Source organism: Macrotis lagotis, chromosome 6 (genome assembly GCF_037893015.1).
Source record: "Macrotis lagotis isolate mMagLag1 chromosome 6, bilby.v1.9.chrom.fasta, whole genome shotgun sequence".
Classification (NCBI taxonomy): Eukaryota; Metazoa; Chordata; class Mammalia; order Peramelemorphia; family Peramelidae; genus Macrotis; species Macrotis lagotis.
The window spans coordinates 221490411-221511892 of record NC_133663.1 but is presented as its reverse complement, the minus strand read 5'-3'; the positions used below and the strand labels follow the sequence as shown (position 1 = coordinate 221511892).

Here is a 21482-nt window from a genome sequence, read left to right as displayed (position 1 = left end):
AGTCAGTTAAAATAAGACCTGAGGCTGACTGTGGCTCAGATCATGAGCTTTTTTATTTCAAAATCCAGACTTAAATTGAAGAAAGTAGGGAAAACCAACAGACCATATTAGATAAGATCTAAATAACAACATTTATGAAAATGAAGTATAAGTAATGAATAGATTTAAGTGACTAGGTCTAGGAGATAGAATGCCTGAAGACCTATGGTCTGAGGTTCACAATTTGTGTAGGAGGCAACAACAACAACAAAAACAAAGTGAAAAAAGAGCAAGAAAGCAAAATGGCTATCTGATGAGACTTTACAAATAACTGAGGAAAGAAGGAAAGCGAAAAGTAAAGAAAAAAGGGAAACATAAATTCACCTAAATGCAGAATTCTAGAGAATAGCAAGGGGAGATGAGTTTTTTTAAAAGAACAATGCAAAGAAATAGAAGAATACAACAGAATAGGAAACATGAAATCTATTTAAGAAAATTAGAGATATCAAAGGAAAGTTTCATGCATAAATGTAAAAGACAAAAATGGTAAGGATTTAAAAGAAGCAGAAGAGATTAAGAAAAAATGGCAAGAATATACAAAAGAATTATACAAGAAAGATTTTAGCATCAAGGTTAACCAATAATTATTAGTAGCCATGATACTCTGGTTACTAATCTAGAGCAAGACATCCTGGAGAATGAAGTCAAATGGACCTTATAAAGCATTGTTAATAATAAGATTATTGTAGGTGATGGAATTCCAGCCAAAGTATTTGAAACCTTAAAATATGCTACTATGAAAGTACTACATTCAATATGCCAAAAAATTTGAAAACTGTGATCATGGCCACTGAATTGGAAATAATCAATTTATGTCTCCATGCCAAAGTACATTCAAAGTACCAAGTAACTGCATCCATTTCACATGCCAATAAGTTTATGCTTAAGATTCTGAAAAGCTAAACTTCAGCAATATAAATCAAGAATTACCAGAAGAGTAGGCTGGTTTTCAAAGAAGCAGAGGAATTTTAGACTAAATTGCCAACTTGTTTGATTATGGTGAATGTAAGAGAATTCTAAAAACCTACTTCTGCTTCTTTGATTACCCTAAAGCCTTTGATTATGTGTATCACAACAAAATGTGGCAAATTCTCAAAAAATAGGAGTATCAGATGTGGGCCAAGAAACAACAGTTGAAACTGAACATGGTAAACTGATTAAAATTGAAAAAAGGAGTAGGACAAGATTGTTTTTTGTAACCTTATTTATTTAACATATGCAAATGTTTCTCTTTCATTCTCGAAAAAGCCCATGATATGAGGGGAGTTGATGCCCTGCTAAGCACATGAATTGGATTTGTGTGAGGGGAGGCTGTGCTAAGTCACCAGCCTCACTTTCTCCTCCAGAGTCATCTGAATCCAGCAGCCAGTCATGAATCAGGACAATTTGAGATGGCTCTGGATGTAAGGCAATCAGGGTTAAATGACTTGCTGAAGGTCACACAGATAGTCGGTGTCAGAGGTTGGATTCAAACTCCCATCCTCCTTATTCCAAAGTCAGTGGTCTATATATCATGCAAAATGCCAGTGTGGATGAATCAAAAGTAGGAATTGAGGTTGCCAGAAGGAATCTCAACAATCTTAGATATGAAGATGTTACCACTCTCATAGCAGATAGTCAAAAGAAATTAAGCAGCCTCTAGGAGAGGGTGAAAGAGGAATCAAACTGATATAAAACTTAATATAAAAAAGAAAAACTACCAAAAACTAAAATCTTGGCAACTAGTAATATCACTTTCTGGCAAAGAGAGAAAGAAGAAATGGAAGCAATGTTATATATTGTATATTGTTGGGTTCAAAGATCACTGCAGACAACAACTGCAGCCAAGAAATTAAAAGATGCTTGCTTTTTGGGGAAAAAACTATTAACAAATTTAGGTAACCTATTAAAAAGCAGAGTCCATCTATTCAAAATGTGGTTTTTCTGTAGCATTGTATGACTGAGTTGGGCTATAAGGAAAGTTGAATACTACATAATTGATGCTTTTGAATTGGGATGCTTGAGAAGACTTTTGACAGTCCCTTGGAATCTGCAAATTTGTTCCTCCAATTCAGTCAAAACTTCAAGAAATTAATTCACTGGAAGGTCAAATATTAAAGCTGAAACATAAATATTTTTGGCCACAAAATGGGAAGACAGGACTCATTGGAAAAGATGCTGATGTTGGGAAAGATTGAAGACAAAAGGGAGGGCAGAGAATGATATGGATAAGTAGTATCATACAAATAACAGACATGAACTTCTAGAGATAATGGAGCACAGAAGGGTCTGACTTGGTACCATGAGGTAAGCATCAGAAAAGACAATGACTGAACAGTAGCAGCAGCAATACACTTATAGAATTTAAGAAACTGAGAGACCATCAGGGATAGTAATATAGTTAGGACAATGAGAAAAATGGGGAATGTTGAAAATTTTTATGTATTTCTTTCTGCAAATCTATGCAAATCATAGGAAAATATTGTATGGATTGAACTGGAGGGGGTGGGATAATAAAAATTGTATTGATGATTTAATGTAAAATGATAATGACTAAAACTAATCGACCCCCCTGCACATTTTTAATTTGTGCAATATTGTATAATTTGCCAGGAGAAGAAATCTCTCAACTTTTACCAGTTGTTGCATCTGCTATATCCCAAATCTGTTGAGACCAAGACTCCTAACCTTTTTTTAGTCTTGGTCATAGCATGCCTGTAAATTTGAACCCAACAAAGAACAAAATAATGGATATTATTAATATATAGACTTCAGGGAGATTCTTAGCTCAGTGATGATGCACATAGACTAATAGGTGAATCACTAATGTAATAATAAATTTGCAAATATATTAAAATGTCTTCTATATAATGAATTTTGTTTCCTTAGCAGTGAACTTAAATGCAATAACATACACAATTATTCCTAAAAAGAGGATTATGATGGATTATAATAGCAAATTATATGAAACCCAAATTACTAGAACAGACATATTTAGGAATAGACAGGAGGGGGGGAGGGGAGTAGAGAGAAAAAGGAAGATTAGTTTTCTATCTTCTTTCTGTTCTTCTGGAGGTTGGGCTCCTTTGCTCCTCCATTTCTTATTTCACAGAAGGGAAACCAGACAGTTAAAAAAATTATTCTTGATTCATGATTCAACAGAGAAGAAAAGAAAAAGCATAAGTAAAGCTAGAGGATAGAGTGCCATACCTGGAGTCTGGAGGACTCATCTTCATGAGTTCAAATGTCACCTCAGTGACTTATTAGTTATGTGACCCCAGTGACCAAGTGACCAAGTCACTAGACCCTGATTGCTTCATTTTCCTCATCTGAAAATGAGCTGGGAAAAGAAATGACAAATCACTCTAGTATCTTTGACAAGAATATCCCAGATGAAGTCACAAAGAGTCAACTAAACAGCAGCAACAACAAAGAATAGTGATTCTTAAGGACCTGTTAGGTACATACCAAACAACTTTGATCAAATTCTCCAATCTTTGGGTGATAAAACTTTTTGCTTCTAACTCATCCAGGAATTATTTATAAATAGATAGGATTGACTCTTTTAGGAAACAGAGAACCACCTTCTCCCTCTAATCTATATAACTCATTGAAGTCTTTGAAAAACATTCTAATACCAGTTGGAGTTAGGTGGGGAAAGGGTGATTTCTTCTTTTACCCCCTTTTTGTCCTTCACATCAGGATGTTAAATGTCAAATTATATTACCAATAGGAGTGAAATGGGATATACCTAATAATAGAAGGTTAAACAATGGGGAGGATTCAAGAAGTGGGGAGAGTCACAAAAATGAAAGAGATGTTACTTTTATTTGGAATAGTTTTTGTGAAAAGAAATGAGGGAAGTTTGAAATGAGTTGTTTCCTCTCATTAGAATATAAATTCTTTGATGGTAGGAAATGTTTTTTTTTGTTTATTTGTAATCCTAATACTTAACACAGTGTCTGGTACTTTGTAAGAACTTGATAATTTTTTTCTCTATCAGGATGAGGCTTAGAAAGTGTAACATTTAGGATTTTGGCACTTTGTGAAAGAAAAGGTAAGTGGAACATATCTTGGAAGCAGTGGGGGGTAAAAACAGGATTTTGAAATTTCATAGATATTAGAGAAGACTAGAAAATAGTTGAAGCTGACACCAAGATTTGAAACTATACAGAAAAAAGTGTTAGTAGTGATAGGGAAGGAAAAGCAATGAATGTTTGTGATAATAGCTTGTATATTAGCAGGGCAAAGATTTTTTAGAGATATATATTATTAGTTTCTTACTTTATATCATAATTCTTGTCACATGTGTATGAAGTAGCTTGAAACTGCATTTTATCAATGTTTGGCATGAGTTTTTTCCATCATTTAGTTTGAAACCTTTTGGAGTAGAATTTTTCATTTTCCAGTTTTTTTTGGCAAGGCAGTGGTGTTAAGTGACTTGCCTAAGATCACATAGCTAAGTAAGTATTAAGTGTCTGAGGTGGATCTGAAGTCAGGTCCTCATGACTTCAGGGCCAGTGCTCTATATAGTGTGTCACCAGCTGCCCCATAACTTTTCAAGCTTTTCAAGTTCAACTCCACTTTCCTTATGGTATACTTCCACTAAATGCACATGGAAACTCTCATTCCTTCTTTTGTCTATAACTTGACTCTGATACTTTCTCTTTTGAATAGGGTAGCTATCTCTAATATATATATATATGTGTGTGTGTGTGTGTATATATATATATATATATATATATATATATATATAGAGAGAGAGAGAGAGAGAGAGAGAGATTATCTATATATGCCAATATATAAATATGCCAATTATCTTCTCTCTCTCACACATCACTTTTGTACCATTTGGAATCAATTCTTTTTTTGTTTATTTACTAATTTTATTTTTTTCCAGATACATGTAAAGCAATTTTTAACATTCAATTTTAACACTTTGTTTTAAATTCTCTCCCTTCTTTCCCCTCATCCACCTATTGAGAAGACAATTCAATTTAATTTATGCATGTGTAGTCACAGAAAACCATAACAATCATGTTGTAAACGAAAATATAGACTGGAAAAATAAACCCTGAAGAAAAATGAAGTTAAAAAAGTATGTTTTCAATCTGCATTCAGACACCATCATTTCTTTCTCTGGGAATGGGTAGCATTTTTTCATCTTAAGTACTTGATTTATTTTGGATCATTATATTGCAGAAAACAACTCAGTCATTCACAGCTGATCATCACTATGCATCAGGTCATGTAAGTTTTTCCAGAATTTTCTGAGAGTATTTTACTCATCATTTCTTACAGCATGTATACCACAATTTGTTCAACTATTCCCCATTTGATGGGCACCCCTCAGTTTCCAATTCTTTACCACCAGAAAAGAGTTGCTATAAATATTTTTATATTCAATTGTACCTCTCTTTCCCTTTCTCCTAGTACCTTCCTTTCTCACACTTAGTATTATTTTTAAGATATCATTCCTTCATACTCAATTCACTCTAGTGCCTGACCTCTATATATACACTCTTAACTGCCCTAATATGATTTACCAGTAACATCTTCCTATGTAAGAATGTAAATAATTTGACCTTAAGTCTCTAATGACTTCCCTTTCTTGTTTACCTTTTTATTTTTCTCATGTCTTATATTTGAAAATCAAATTTTCTGTTTATCTTTGGACTTTTCATCAGGAATGTTTTGTAGTCCCCTATTTCATTGATTTTTTTTGCTTGAAAGACTAAATTGAGTTTTAGTGGGTAGTTGATTCAAGCAAGCATTTTTACCTTTCAGAATATCATATTCCAGGGTGTCTAATCCTTTAAATGTATAAACGGCCACATCTTGTATAACTCCAACTGTGACTCCACAGTACTTGAATTGTTTCTTTCTGGGTGCTTGCAATATTTTCTCCTTGACCTAGTAGCTCTGGAATTTGGTTACAATATTCCTGAGAGTTTTCTTGTTGGGATCTCTTTCAGGAAGTGATCAATGTAGTCTTTCAATTTCTATTTACCCTCTGGTTCTAAAATATCAGGGTAGTTTTTCTTGAGAATTTCTTGAAGGATGATGTCTAGGTTCTTTTTTTTTAATCATGATTTTCAGGTAGTCCAACAGTTTTTAAATTAGCTCTTTTGTATCTATTTTCCAGTTCAGTTGTTTTTTCTAGTGAGCTATTTCATATTTTCTTTTCTTTTTTTATTCTTTTGGTTTTTCTTTGTTGTTTCTTGATTTATTATTTTCATTTGACCAATTCTAATTTTTATTTTTATTTATTTTTAAATATTTTTGTTTATTTAAGGCAATGTGATTACAAGTGACTTGCCCAAGGTCACACAACCAGGCAATTATTAAATGTCTGAGGCTGGATTTGAGCTCAGGTCCTCCTGACTCCAGGGCTAGTGCTCTATTCACTGTGCCACCTACCTGGCCTCCCCCATCCCAATATACATATATATGCATAACTCTCATTCTCTTCCCAATTTTTCTTCTTCCTTTCTTTTTTCATTCCATATTTACTTATTCATTCATTTCTTTTCCAATTACATTCAAAGACAGTTTTCAGTATACATTCTTTTGCAAAGTTTTGGGTTGAACATTGTCTACTACCCTCCCTTCCCATCTCCCTACTCATGATAACAAACAATCTGATATAAGTTAAACATATAAAATCTCATTTAACATATTTCTACATTAGTCAAACTATGAAAGAAGAACTAGAACTAAGGGGGGGAGACATGAGACAGAAAGAAAAAAATATAAAAAAAAGTTTTAAAAAAAGTAAACATACTTTACATTTAGAATTTTCTCTAGATATGGATGACATTTTCTATAACAAGTCTCTCAGGATTGTCCTTGATCTCTGGACTGCTGAGAGGAGTTGTGTTGATCACAGTTGACCATCTCACATTATTGTTGTTAGTATGGTATAATGTTTTCCTGGTTTTGCTCACTTCACTCAGCATCAATTCATACATGTCTTTTCATGCTTTTCTGAAGTCTGATGGTTCATGATTCCTTATGGAACAGTAGTACTTCATAGCTTCCATATACCATAGCTTGTTTAGCTATTCTCCAGTTGATGGACATCCCCTCAATTTCCAATTCTTTGCCACTACTAAAATAAATATTTTTTTACATGTGAGTCCTTTTCCCTTTTTAATATTCTCTTTGGAATAATAGACTTAGTAGTGATGTTACTGGATCAAAGGGCATGCACCATTTTATTGCCTTTTGGGCATTGTTCCAACTTACTCTACAGAATGGTTGGATCTACCAACATAGCATTAGTATTCCAGTTTTGTCACATCCTCTTCAACTTTGACCATTTTCCTTTTTTTCTATAATGACCAAACTGATATGTATGCAATGGTACCTCAGAGTTGCTTTAATTTTCATTTCTCTAAATGAATAATGATTTGGAGCATTTATTTTTGCAAGGCAATGGGGTTAAGTGGCTTGCCCAAGATCACACAGCTAGGTAATTATTAAGTGTCTGAGGCTGGATTTGAACTCAGTCCTCCTGACTCCAGAGCCAGTGCTCTATCTACTGTGCCAACTAACCACCCCAGAGCATTTTTTCCCTATTATTATAGATAGTTTTAATTTCTTAATCTGAAAACTGCCTGTTCATATCCTTTGATAGTATGTCAATTGGAGAATGACTTGTATTCTTATAAATTTGACTCAGTTCTCTATATATTTTGGAAATGAGTCATTTACCAGAAATACAATCTGTGAAAATTGTTTCACATCTTTCTGCATTCCTTGGTGGCATTGATTTTATTTGTACAAAATCTTTTTTGTTTTAATTTAATATAGCCAAAATCAAACATTTTACAATTTATTATGTTTTCTAACCTTCTGTCATAAACTCCTCTCCTTTCTATAGACCTGATAGCTAAACTATCCCTTGTTTTCTTGACTTATAGTATCACTCTTTATGTCTAAATCTTGTAACCATTTCAACTTTATCTTGGCAGGTTATGAGACATTGGTATATTCCTAGTTTTTGCCTTAGTATTTTCCAGTTTTTCCAGAAATTTTTGTCAAATAGTGAATTTTTATCCTAGAAGGGGTTTATCAAACAATAATTAGTCACATGGTCACTTACTATTATTTCTTTTGTACTTAATCCATTCTACTGATCCATTTCTCTATATCTTAGCCAATATCAGACAGTTCTGATGATTGCAGCCTTATAATATAGTTTTTATTCTGGTATAACTAGTATAACTAATCTTTTACATTTTTTTCATTAATTCCCTTAATGTTCTTGATCTTTTCTCCCTACAGATGGATTTTGTTACTATTTTTGCTAGATTTAAAAATAATTTTTAGTAGTTCGATTGGTTTCACAGTTAATAAGTAATTTAATTTAGGTAGAATTGTCATTTTTATTATATCATCTCAGCCTAACCATGAGCAATTGCCATTTATCTAATTATTTAGATCTGACTTTGTGTGAAAAGTGTTTTTGTAACTGGTTTTTTTGTTTAGATTTTTCAAGGCAATGGGATTAAGTGGCTTGCTCAAGGCCACACAGCTAGGTAATTATTAAGTGGCTGAGGTTGGATTTGAACCCAGGTACTCCTGACTCCAAAGCCGGTGCTCTATTCACTGCGACACCTAGCTGCCCCTGTAACTGTTTAAAACAGTTTTGTAACTGTTTCTGGGTTTAACTTGGGTGGGGGGGAGATTCCCAAGTATTTTATGTTGACTACAGTTAATCTAAATGGAATTTCTCTTTCTATCTCTTGCTATTAGGTTTCCTTGGTAATATATAAAACTGCTGATGATTTATGTGGTTTTATTTTATATCCTACAACTTTACTAAAGTTGCTAATTGTTACAAGTAGTTTTTTAAGTTGATTTTCCAGGCTTCTCTAAGTATACCATCATATCATATGCAAAGAATAAGAGTTTTGTTTCCTCTTTGCCTATTTTAATTCCTTCAATTTCTTCTTTTCTTATTGTTCAACCTAACATTTCTAAGACTATATTGAGTAATAATGGAGATAATGGGCATCCTTCTTTTACCCCTGATCTTATTGGATATGCCTCTAGTTTATCCCTATTGCATATAATGCTTGTTGATGGTTTTAGATAGATACTGTTTATCATTCTAAGGAAAAGTCAATCTAATCTTAGTCTTTATAATGTTTTTAATAAGAATGGGTGCTGTTTTTTGTCAAAGGGTTTTTCAATATCTATGGAGAAAATCCTGTGATTTCTGTCAGTTTTCTTATTGAAATGGTCAATTATGCTAATTGTTTTCCTGCCTCTCTGGTATAAATCCTATCTGATCATAGAGTATTGTCTTGTTGATAACTTGCTGTAATCCCTTTGCTAAATTTTTTTCATCAATATTCATTAGAGAGATTGTTCTATAATTTTCTTTGTCTATTTTGGTTCTTCCTGATTTTGGTACTAGCAACATATTTATTTCATAAAAGGAATTTATCAGGAGTCCTTCACCTATTTTTTCAAATAGTTAATTTAGAATTGGAGTTAATTGTTCTTTAATTGTTTTATAGAATTAATTTGTAAATCCATCAGACCCTGGAAATTTTTTCTTAGGGAGTTCTTTGATGGTTTGTTCAATTTCTATTCTTGAAATGGGGATATTTAGGTATTTTATTTTGTCTTCTGCTTATCAGGCAATTTATATTTTTGTAAATATTCATCCAATTCACTTAGATTGTGAGATTTGTTGGCATATAGTTGGACAAAATAGCACTGAATTATTCCTTTACTCTTCATTGATAGTGATTTCATCTTTTCATTTTTGATACTGGTAATTTGGTTTGTTTCTTTCCTTTTTAAATCATATTAAACAAAATTTTATCTATTTTGTTGAGTTTTTCATAAAATCAACTCAGTTTTGCTTGCTAGTTCAATATTTTTTCTTGCTTTCAGTTTTATTAATTTCTCCTTTGATTTTCAGAATTTTGAATTTGGTATTTTTGGGGGTATTTTAAATTTGTTCTTTTGCTAGCTTTTTTAGTTGTGTGCCAAATTAGTTGATCTCCTCTTCCTCTAATTTATTTAGCTATGCATTTAGAGATAAAATTTTCCCTAATAACTGCTTTGATATCATGTCTCATTGATGTCATTTTCCTGGATAAAATTGTTGATTATTTCTATGATTTATTGCTTTATCTAGGTCATTTAGTTTCCAGTTAATTTTAGCTTGTCTTTCCATGGCCATTTATTATGTGTAATTTTTATTACATCATGATCTGAAAAGGAGGCATTTAATATTTCTGCCTTTCTACAAATTGTGAGGTTTTTATGTTTGAATATTTGCTCAGTTTTTGTGTAGGTGTCATGTGCCACAAAGGAGAAGGAATATTCCTTTACATTCCCATTCCATTTTCTCCAGAGATCAATGATTTCTAACTTTTCTAAAATTCTATTAATCTTCTTAATTTCCTTCTTGTTTATTTTATTGCTTTATTTATCTAATTCTGAGGGTGGTTGATGTCTCCCACTAATATAATTTTGCTATTTATGTCTTCCTCTAACTCCTTTAGCTTCTCCTCTAAGAATTTGGATGCCATACCACTTGGTGTATATATATGTTTAACATTGATATAACTTCATTGTCGTTGGTATATTTTAGGAAGATGTAGTCTTTCCTTAACCCTTTTAATTTGATCTATTTTTGCATTTATGGAGATAAGAATTTCTCTCCTTATTTCTTTTACTTCAGTTGAGACACCTATATCTTTTTATCTTTATTTAGTGTTTCTTTCTGCCTCAAATATGTGTTTTGTAAACAACATATTGTAGGATTCTGGTTTTTAATCTACTCTGCTATCTGCTTCCATTTTATTGGAGAGTTCATCCATTCACATTCACAGTTATAACTACTAACTATATCTCCCTGCATCATCTTCTCCCCATTTGTACTTTTCTCTGTGCTTTAATCTTATTCTTATTTATCAGTGTTTTGATTTTCATTGCTGCCTCCCTCAATCTGCACTTCCTTTCATCAAACCACATTCTTTATATTTTCCTTTCCTTTTTTATTCCCTTTAATTTTTTTTAACCTTTCTCCTATTTTTCTTCTTCACTCCTGCTTCCCTGTGGGGTAGAAAAAATTTCTAAAACCAGTTGGGAATATTTCTTATACCCTTTTTGAACCAAATCTGTTGAGAATAAGATTTACTTAGTGCTCACATCCTCCCTTCCCCCTCCCCTTTATTATATTAGATCATCCATTTATGCCTTGGCTTCTTCTGATAGTATAATCCTTTTTTCCATGTCCTAATTGTTCTATGGCTTTCTTGTAACCACTCCTTTTATCAATGTACACTTCTCTCAACTGTCCTGATAGAAATACATTTCTCAGGAGTCATAATCATCCTTACATCATAATCAATTTATATTCACCTCTTTTGAAGTACAGTCCCTCCAATTGTCCCAATATAAATACAACCCTCAAGATTGAAAAGTTTGATTACATCATAGTTAACATATACCCATTCCCCTTTACAAGTATCTCCCTTCCACTGTCCTAATAGAAATACAACCCTCAAAAGTTAAAAGTTTGATCACATCAAGTCAATTTATACCCATACCCTCTGTCTAAGTATATTCCTTTCAATAGTATTAAGAGAAATACAATTTTCAGGCATTGTAAGTATTGTCTTTCACTGGAGGGAGGCAGACAATTTAGCCTTATTAGCTAATATTTTTTTCCCTTTTTCATTTATTTTTTGATACTTTTGAGTTTTGTATTTGAAGATCAAATGTTCTGTTCAGTTCTGGTTTTTTTTATCAGGTAAGTTTAAAAGTCTTCTATTTCATTGAAAAATCCATATTTTTCCATGAAAGAGTTGGCTAAATTTTGCTTAGTAATTGATTCTTGATTGCAATCCTTTGCCTTCTGGAATATCATATTCCAAGTCATTTCCCTTGATATTTAAATTGTTTATTTTTGACTGCTTGTAGTATCTTCTCTTTTATCTGAGATTTCTGAAATTTGACTACATTTTTCCTTAGACTTTCAAGTAGACCAATAATCCATAAATTATCTCTCCTGGATCTATTTTCCAGATCATTCATTTTGCTCAGAGGTATTTTACATTTCCTTTTTTTTTTTTGGTTGTGTTTGCTGGAATCTTGATGTTACATAGAATCATTCATTTCCATATGTCCAATTATTATTTTTAGTTTTATTTTATTCAGTTAGTTTTTGTGAATCTTTTTTAAATTGCTTTTTGTTACTTTTAGATGAGTTTCTTCCCTTTTCCAGGTGGTCAATTTTATTTCTCAGTTGGTTAATTTTTCTTTTAAAATTGTTTTCTTCAGTCAATTTTTCATATTTCTCCTCCTTGATGCTCATTTCTTTTCTTCAGTTTTCTTCATCCTCTCTTCTTTGGTTTTTAAAATCTTTTGAGTTGTGTCAAGAGTTCTTTTTGTATTTGAAGCCAGTTCATAACCCCCTTTGAGGCTTAACATATAGGTATTTTGTCACTCTTTTACTATTCTGAGATGGCATTTTATCATCCCTATCAGAATAGTATTTATCAGTGGTTAGCAGTTTTGTTTTTGCTTTTTTGCTTATTTTGATAATTGAGCTCTGTTCCTGTGGTATAGGGTTTATACCCAAGATTTTTGTGCTGGGGCCTAGGGGTGTTTGTGTCTGCTGTTTGCTCTGTATTCAAGGTTGTACCAGTGTTGTGGGGTTCAATCGTTGCTTTCCAAGCTGTTGTTTAGTCCCTCACTGTTGGCCTGCTGAATTGGGACCTGAGTCATGCTGGGACATGGAAAGTTGCAATTTTCTAAATGCAGTCTATAATCAATTAAAAAATTGAACTATCTACCCACATTGGAAAAACCAAGTAATTGAAAGATATCAGTTGTCCATAATATGACATACTATTAAATGAAAATATACTGAATTCATCAATATATATTTCTTGGGCAATAAGAGGAAGAGAGTAGGTTTATTGCCTTTGAGAGGTTAGTAACACAAATTTCTTAGTAAATTGAAAGACACATTAAAAATTAATGTTCTTCCAACACTGTTATGTGGTTGCACATCGTGGAACCCTATAGTCAGTGAAGACTTGAAATTGTGAATTACACAAATATCAATGGAGAGCAGCTGGTGGATTTAAACAGGCTATTAATATTAAATATGGTAAACAAGGAATTATGAAGGCAGGCAATGTAAACAACGTTAAAAGATGCTTTAATCAGCCAGCTGGTCAATAAGCAGTTATTAAGACCTTACTATGTGCTCAGCACTATATTACTTACTGGAAGTGTAACTGTAATTAAAAATGAAGATAGTCAAGGATTTTACATTCTAATAGGAAGGATAAACCATAGAAGGATACTGAAACAGAGGGTATGTGCAGAGAAGGTGCCCAGTATAGAGGCATGATGGAATAGTCCAGAAGAGTACACCTATTGGGAAATGAAGAAATGACTAGTCCAGGTAACCTTTTTTAAATGGAGGTACTGAGAGGAATTATCCAATCAGAGGGAGGGGTCCTAGGGTGTGAGTTTCCAGGTGTGGAAACTTCCTGTAATGAAGTGAAAAGTTTGCTGAGATATAATGGAGAAGCCAAGAGGAATACAACCTGGAGAGGAATGCGTGATTGGATAAGAAGATGAGGTAATCATTTGTCAAGGCAAATTTATAGTCAGCTTGGGTTTATGTACAATGTCCAGAGAAAATGAATAAGGCTTTCAGCACAAAGGTAGACTTTTAAATGGGAAGACATGAACAAAAGTTGCATACAAAGAAGAGCAGACAGAAAGAATTATGACTCCTGCTTTTCTATGTTGATGAGATCACAGGTCCATTTATATATTTGAATATACAAGTCCAAGAACAATTCCTCAGTAAACATATAGTCAAAAGATAGAAACAAATAGTTTCTAAAAGAAGACATGAAAACTATTTAAAACCATATGAAAAGATTCCTCTAAACCACTAAAAAAAGAGAAATTAAAATGTAAACAATTCTGAGATTCCTATGTACAGCCAAATTGACAAGCATGACAAAAGACAGAAATAGTCAATGTAAAAGTATTTATAGGAAGACAGGCACACTATATTCTTGGAAGATATTTGAGTTTGTCCAACCATTCTGGAAGACCATTTGAAATTATATGAAAAAAATCACTACTTGACTGTTGATATTCAATATTTTTCAACTGGAAAAATATTATTTTTTTCTTCTCTGGGTCTATAAAAGTTTTTAAAATTATAATCCTCAAAAAAGGCATTTAGAAAGTTTCAGCTGTTAATATGAAATAGCAGTTCTCTTTGAGCTGGATATTTTGGGGCTATGTGGATCAGACCAGACAGTTATTCATTCACTTGGATGGTACTATACAATTGGAATGGAATTCAAAGTAGCATAGTTTGGGTTCATTCTTTAATCCAACTCATCATGATATCACAGAGTGGTATCATTGTAAAACCTGTTTTAGGAAAATTAATTTGGCTATTATACAGAGCTTAGTTTAGAGAAAGGAGAGCCTTAAAGTGGGGACATCAATTAGATTATTTCCATTATATGGGAAGAGTGGTGGCTGTGGAACTAGAGAAAAGGGGACAAATGGGAGAGAGGTTGTGAAGATATAATAGATAAGGCTTAACAATTAACTGGTTTTAGAGATTGAGTAAGAGTGAAGGGTTGAAGGTGACCTCAAGAGTGTCAATGTATGCGATTAGAGGATGTTGGTATCACTGACAGAAATAAGGCTGTTTGAAGGGAGAAATGAGAACACTTCCCTATTACATTGCAGAAGGAAGATGGTGTCTATGAATATGGAACATTGCACGTATTGTCATTTTTTTTCTGTGTATTGAATTATGTTGCTCATTTTTAAAAATTTCTTTGTTACATGAGATGTATCTCTGGGAGGGGGAAGGAGAAAGATAAGAGGGAAAGTTCTATTATATAAAATAAAACAAAGATATCAATAATTTAGAAAAAAGGAAATGAAGTTTAGAAAAGTTGCAACTTGGGGGAAAAAGATTGTTTTCTGAATATATTGAGCTTGAGATGCCCAGGGGATAAACAGTTCAAAAGATCCAAAACAGCAATTATATAATGTGAGATTAGAATTCAAGAGAGAGCATAGGACTGGATATATAGATTACTAGCATAGTGATAGCATTTGAATATTACTGAAATAGAAGATGGTTAGTTATTTAATTGATTGAATATTTTAATTGACGCTCTATTTTTATCTTTTGAGGACAGATTTGATTTCTTGAAATAGTCAAAATTGATTTGTAAGGGGTGGCTAGGTTGCACAGTGGATAGAGCACTGGCCCTGGAGTCAGGAGTATCTGAGTTCAAATCTGGCCTCAGACACTTAATAATTACCTAGCTGTGTGTCCCTGGGCAAGCCACTTAACCCTATTTGCCTTGCAAAAAAACCCTAAAAAAATAAAAAAAAATTGATTTGTAACTAAATTTGGTAAATAAGTTATCTCATCAAATTTAGTAACAATATATTTGGTTAAAAAAACAAAAACAATGAAGTATGGTCAATGAATTCATTTATTTTGAGTATTGGAATTTGTTGATATTTGTTGCAAATACTTTCCCCACTGTTGCTTATCTCCTAATTTTGTTTTCACAGATTTTATTAATGCAAATACTTTTAATTTTATGTAATCAAAATGATATATTTTATCTTAATGATCTACTCTATCTAAAGATTTAGTATTAATATGATTGGAATTCAAGTCATTGGTGGATTCTCTTTTTTCTTTCTCTTTCTATAGAATGGTCTTCCCTCAAGGAATAACAGATATGTTTTCAACGGTGATTTTGTAGATAGAGGACAAAATTCCACTGAGGTATTAATGGTCCTGTTTTCATTTCTCCTTGTCTATCCTAATGATGTGATCTTGAACAGAGGGAATCATGAAGATTTTCTAATGAACATGAGGTAATGTTGACTGACTATATGTTTTTCCTTGCTTTATTTTATACCCTATGAAAGTACTCTTAATTTTCTTTTATGGAAATATTTCACATTGTAAAGGTGACTTTGTCCCACTTCTTCCTTTTTTCAGATGAGAAAATTGAGATATAGGGAAGATCAATGACTTGTCCAAGGTCATACAAGAAATAAATATTTTTTATGAGCAGAGGGCATGTTAAATTATACTGTGGTCAGGTTGAAGAGGGTGGGATAGAAGTGGAACAGAACCATTTCAGCTCCTGATTTTTATACCTCAAAGAATTATTTAACTATCAGTATCTTTTTAATAGCTTAAGAAAATGTTATAATATGATGATAACCTTAGGCTTAGTTATTTTTTTGATATATTTTATACTCATTTTTAACTCATTTGCAAATATAACCTATAGCCAAGTTTAAACCAATTTGATTAAATTTGGCAGGTTTCTCAAATGAATATCTCACTTTTGGACTCATGGATCTAATATACGCCTTTCTCTAGATATATTAGGATTATTCTCCTTTTGACCCCAACCATAGTCTCTCCTGGCAATAATCAAATATATCATCTCATGTCTTTATCTCGGCAGAAAAGGTAAAGCTCCTTCAGGACTGCATGTTTATAATGAGGAAAAATCTTCATATATCATTCCTTTATACTCTAAGATTACCATGTGAAAATTAATGCCAAAAATAAAAAAATAAAAGAATAAAATATGAACAAAATGGGCTCTCTAGCTTGACTTATATGTATATTTGGACATATAATTGCATTAACATTTAATCACAAATTGATGTTCATAGTCCCTCATTACCTTAGCAGATGGTTACATGAGTGTTTTTACAGGAAAGAACAGTGTCATGAAAATCCATAGAGGAGAAAATATATAGGTGGAGAGGGTGATCATCAGTGCTGCAGATGCTGCAGAGGTCAGTAAGGATGTGGAGGGTGAAAAGGCCCTTGGACCTGGCTATTTAGAGAGCACTAGTAACTTTGAAGCTATCGATAGCTATCTATATTAGTAGAGTGATGACATAAGAAACCAGTTTGGAAGAGGTTAAGAAGTGAGTGAGAGAAGAGAAAAGTGAATGCACCTATTGTAGAATGTCATTTCAAGAAGTTGAAGCATAAAAAGCAGAAGGAAATATAGGGTGATAGAGAGGACAGAAGGATCAAATGAGGAGTTTTTGAGGATGGGGGTGACATGGGTTTGTTTGTAGGCCGTAGGAGAGCAGCTAAAAACAGATGAGTGATTGCAGATAACTGATGGAGTCAGGATGACAGAGAGGACAATTAGAGTAGTTGGGATCACTTGGGCAAGTGGAAGACCTCAAAATATATAAACAAGAGGGATTAACTGTTGGAGACAGATCTTGGAATTTGTAGAAGATAAGGTGCAAGTAGAAGGACCAACCTTCGTGAGGCATAGGATTGTTTCTGTGACTAGAAGGAAGGAAGGAAGAGAGAATGAATGACATCAATGAGAAATTTTGAGGAATGGAGAAGAGAGCCTTAGAAAGATCTCCATTTTCTCTGTGAAACTATCTTCCCAAATGTGGACAGTGGAAGTATAGTTAGGAGCAAGAAGAGAAAAAAATGAAATGTATTTTTATGGAAATAGATGAAGAAGTAATAATGGTAGAGTAGAAGATATCTCAAGGAACAGCAAAGTTCATTTGAGGTTACATTGTGTTTAAAATCAATTCAATTTTATTATCTTCTATAGTATCAGAAGCTCTGAAGTAGGTGTAACTATATTGATGTATTCTTGAAATGGGGCAGAGGGAAAGGTTATTAGTTATAGGGCTAGATTTGATAGAATTCAGAAATGAATCAAGGCTATATTTGAGGGACAACATGGAAGAAGCCCACAGGAATATAGTATGACATATATCCTAGACTGTAGGAGAGTAGATTTCATGAATTTAGAGAAAATATAACTTGACATTCTAAAAGTTGTTTCAAGATGTATGATCAAGGATGAATTTTCAATTGCTCTCTGTCAGGGGGAAGAGGGAGGGAAGGAAGGAAGGGAGAAAAATGTGAAATTCAAACCTTTTGAAAAAGTTATTGCTGAAATCTATCTTTGCAAATATTTTTTTCCATATATAAAAGAATGCATTTGCAAATGATTAAGATGGGGAGAAAAGCAGACTATAGAAGACCTGAACAGTCAAAGACTATTCAAAAGAAGTATCCTGAAGTATCCTTGATCAAGAAAACTAATATTAATATGAATCAAAACTTGTAAAAACTGAAAAGGACCAGAAAAAGTGATGTCTTGTTCATCTTTGATAAAAGGAGTCACTCAATATTTTAGGGGACTCTTTCTAGTTGTAATGGTTGGAGTGTAGGATTTGGAGTCAGGAAGAGCCGAGTTTAAATCTAGCCTCATTGACTTAATGAACTGTGGGACCCTCAGCAATACACTTGACCCATGTAAACCTTAAAGTGCTATGTAAATGTCAGATAATAGTCATTATATTATTCATCTATAATTCAGATATTTTTGCACAGTCACTGCAGGCAATAATAAACTGAACCAAGAATTGAATAGAGGAAAATGGCAGGCTGAATTGTTTTTCTTTTGAAAATGTTGCAATGTTTTCAACAAACCAAAATGACCTTCTAATGCAAAATCCCATTTTTTGGTTGTCTGTTTTCTCTAAGTGCTGCTATATATGGCACCATAAAATTACCTGTCCTATCTTTTATATTTCACTTTCCTTTTTTGATTTGATAAGCTTTTTTTACATCTTCTTTCAACTACCATTTTTCTCTCCATTCATTTCATTTGAAGCAATTCATGCTTCAGTTAGGGTTTGAATAAAATTGTCTATGAAGTCTTCTTCCAATTATAGTCTAGAAATGGAGATCTTCTTGTATGGACCCATTCATTCTGGTTCCCTTCTTTCTAATCCTGCTGAAGTTCTATTGTACTATACAAAATGTCATTTAATGAGACTGTTTATATTACTTTCCAATTGTTTAAATTCAACAAGATTTGAAAATCTTTGAGGTCGGTATTACATATTGAATGATTTTTGCTCCATCTATAGTACTTAAAAGAAGTTTTTTACTTGTAGTAAATACTTACTGAAATATAGTTTTAAACAAAATTTTATTTTTTCTAATTGTGTTATAATTTTCAATATGCCTCTGAATTAGTTTACATTTAGGTAAATTGTTTGTATTCCTATTATGGTTTTTTAGGTATGGCTTCACAAAAGAAATTATGCAAAAATATAAGGTAAGATCTCCCCCCCTCCATTTCCTTTGGTTTCATGCATTAATCAAGAATAAAAAAAGCATATATAGAGCCACCATTATTCAGCCATTCACTTCCCACATCTTAGAGGTAGCTAGGTGACATAGTTACAATACTAGGCTGGGGTTTTAAAAAAAAAAAGAAATTCTAATTAAGTCTCAGACACTAGCTCTGTGATTCTGAATAATATGCTTGACCTTTCTCAGCTACAGTTTAACATAAAATAGAGATAATACCACCTATCTCCAAAGGGTATTGTGAGGATAAAATGAGACAATATTTATAAAGCACTATATAAATACTAGCTCTCATCATCATCATCATCACCATCATCATCACCAGACAATTAGATGGTACAGTAGATAGAGTGCCAGATCTAGAATAAGAGATACTCTTTAGTTCAAATCAAACCTCCAACACTTTCTAGCTGTGTGACTCTGGGCAAATCACTTAACCCTGTTTATCTGAATTTCCTTATCTGTAAAATGAGCTGGAGAAGGAAATGGCAAACCACTCCAGTATCTTTGTGAAGAAAAACCCTAAATTGGGTCACAAAGAGTAGGATACAACTGGAAAACAACTAAACAATATTATTATAATTAAGTCCTAATCTTTAAATGGAAGCAGAAATTAAATCACCATTTATGTTCTTCCCCTCCCCAATCTATGGTTTCCTGTTAAGGACTACACAGTTTTTGGAAACCTATTTAGATTTCTTCTCATTATAGTCGATCAAATAAATGACTTAAAATAGGTAGATCTGAAAGCTAGGGATAGCCTAGATGATTTCAGTGTGTACCTTTTGTTAATGTTTTTGCTGTTCAGTATGACTGTAGGAACTGTAAGAAAATGAGGGAGATTGATAGACTACCCTAGAGTCACTCATTAATGGAATTAACTTAGCCAACTGGGTCAAGGCAAGCCGCCTTATGGGTTTTTTTTTTTTTTTTTTGCTATTTTTCACAAATAGCAAATAGTATTCTAGCTCTACAGGTAAAAGGGACATCATAGGCTACATAATCAAACCCTTTCATTTATCAGAGCAAGTATCAAGGTTAATTGACTTTCCCAAGATCAGGGACAGCATTTGAACTCTTGACTCCCAAGAAAAAATTCTTCCCACCGTTCCCATGCCACTTTCCAAAGTGTTTCACTAGAAATAAACTGAAAGCAATATATTGAAAACATGTGCATAAATTTTATGCAAGTAGCATGCAATGATAACAATACATGATGCTTTAAGGTATACTTATCTTGTTTTTGTTGCTACTCTTATAATACTGCTCTGAAATATGTATTTTAAGTAGCATTAGGCTATTTTATGCTTAAAGAAACAATCCCAAAGAAGTGATGTTTGTGATCACACACCTACAAAGTTGAAGCCAGTATTTGAACCCAAATTTCTTGGTTTCAAGCCTGTTGCTCTTTCTGCAATACACAAAGTACAGAGTAGAATAATGGTTCTTGATTTTAAACGTGGCTGTCCATATTTTTTGCATTAGTTTATTGGGAGGGGGCAAGAGGAAGGGCACCAAGAAAAGGAGTCCCTTTCCATTACTTGAAAGTTTTCTATTTATTTTGCTTAGTGAAGGTAAAGCCACTCCTTTTTTCCCTTTGAGGGATCAAAATGAGAACAGAGAGATGCATAGATATACATACACATATATAATATACATATTTGTAATAAGCATTACTCAGATGATCCAATCCATGTGAATTTAGGAAAAAATTAAAACAATAATTACTTCTTGTTGAACTGCTGAACAAATAAGCTTGTAGAATACACACAGGCAATAGAAGAAAGAGGAGGACTTACAGGTGATTTTCTCTTCAATGTAAATAACTAGAACTAGTACTAGGCAAAATTTTGAAGTCAATAAAGTTTATTTTCCATCCCCCCAAAATTCTTCTTTTTTCTCCTCCTCTTTTCCCTTCATGTCAAGAGTTTAGATTAAATGAAGTAATATTTGTAGTTTTTAGCACAACCATATGGTAGAAATTTAATAGATGCTTATTCTCTTATTCACCTTTAAGATGATGGTGGCAGGGTGATGCCTGGCACATGATATGGCAATGGTATATTGGTGGCACATTGACTTACTCATTCTTTATCCATTGAAAGCTGAGTCAAAAAGAAGCTGTCCATATCTTCTCACATACTGATTGTATTTACACTTACTGTGTAAACCTGGACATTTAATTTCTTTCAAACTGAGTTTCTTTATCTGAAAAAATGGGGACAATAATAAAGCC

The 21482-nt window shown here is 32.9% G+C and overlaps 1 protein-coding gene across 4 annotated transcripts in view; it reads left to right on the top strand.

Moving 5' to 3' along the window:
- Positions 1–21482, top strand: part of PPEF1 (protein phosphatase with EF-hand domain 1) — a 216405-nt gene that overhangs the window by 132437 nt on the left and 62486 nt on the right. For all 4 annotated transcript variants that reach the window (XM_074192696.1, XM_074192697.1, XM_074192695.1 and 1 more), the window contains 2 exons: positions 15779–15945; positions 19175–19211. In XM_074192696.1, coding sequence (XP_074048797.1) covers positions 15779–15945; positions 19175–19211 — 204 coding nt within the window. The remainder of the gene's footprint in view (positions 1–15778; positions 15946–19174; positions 19212–21482) is intronic.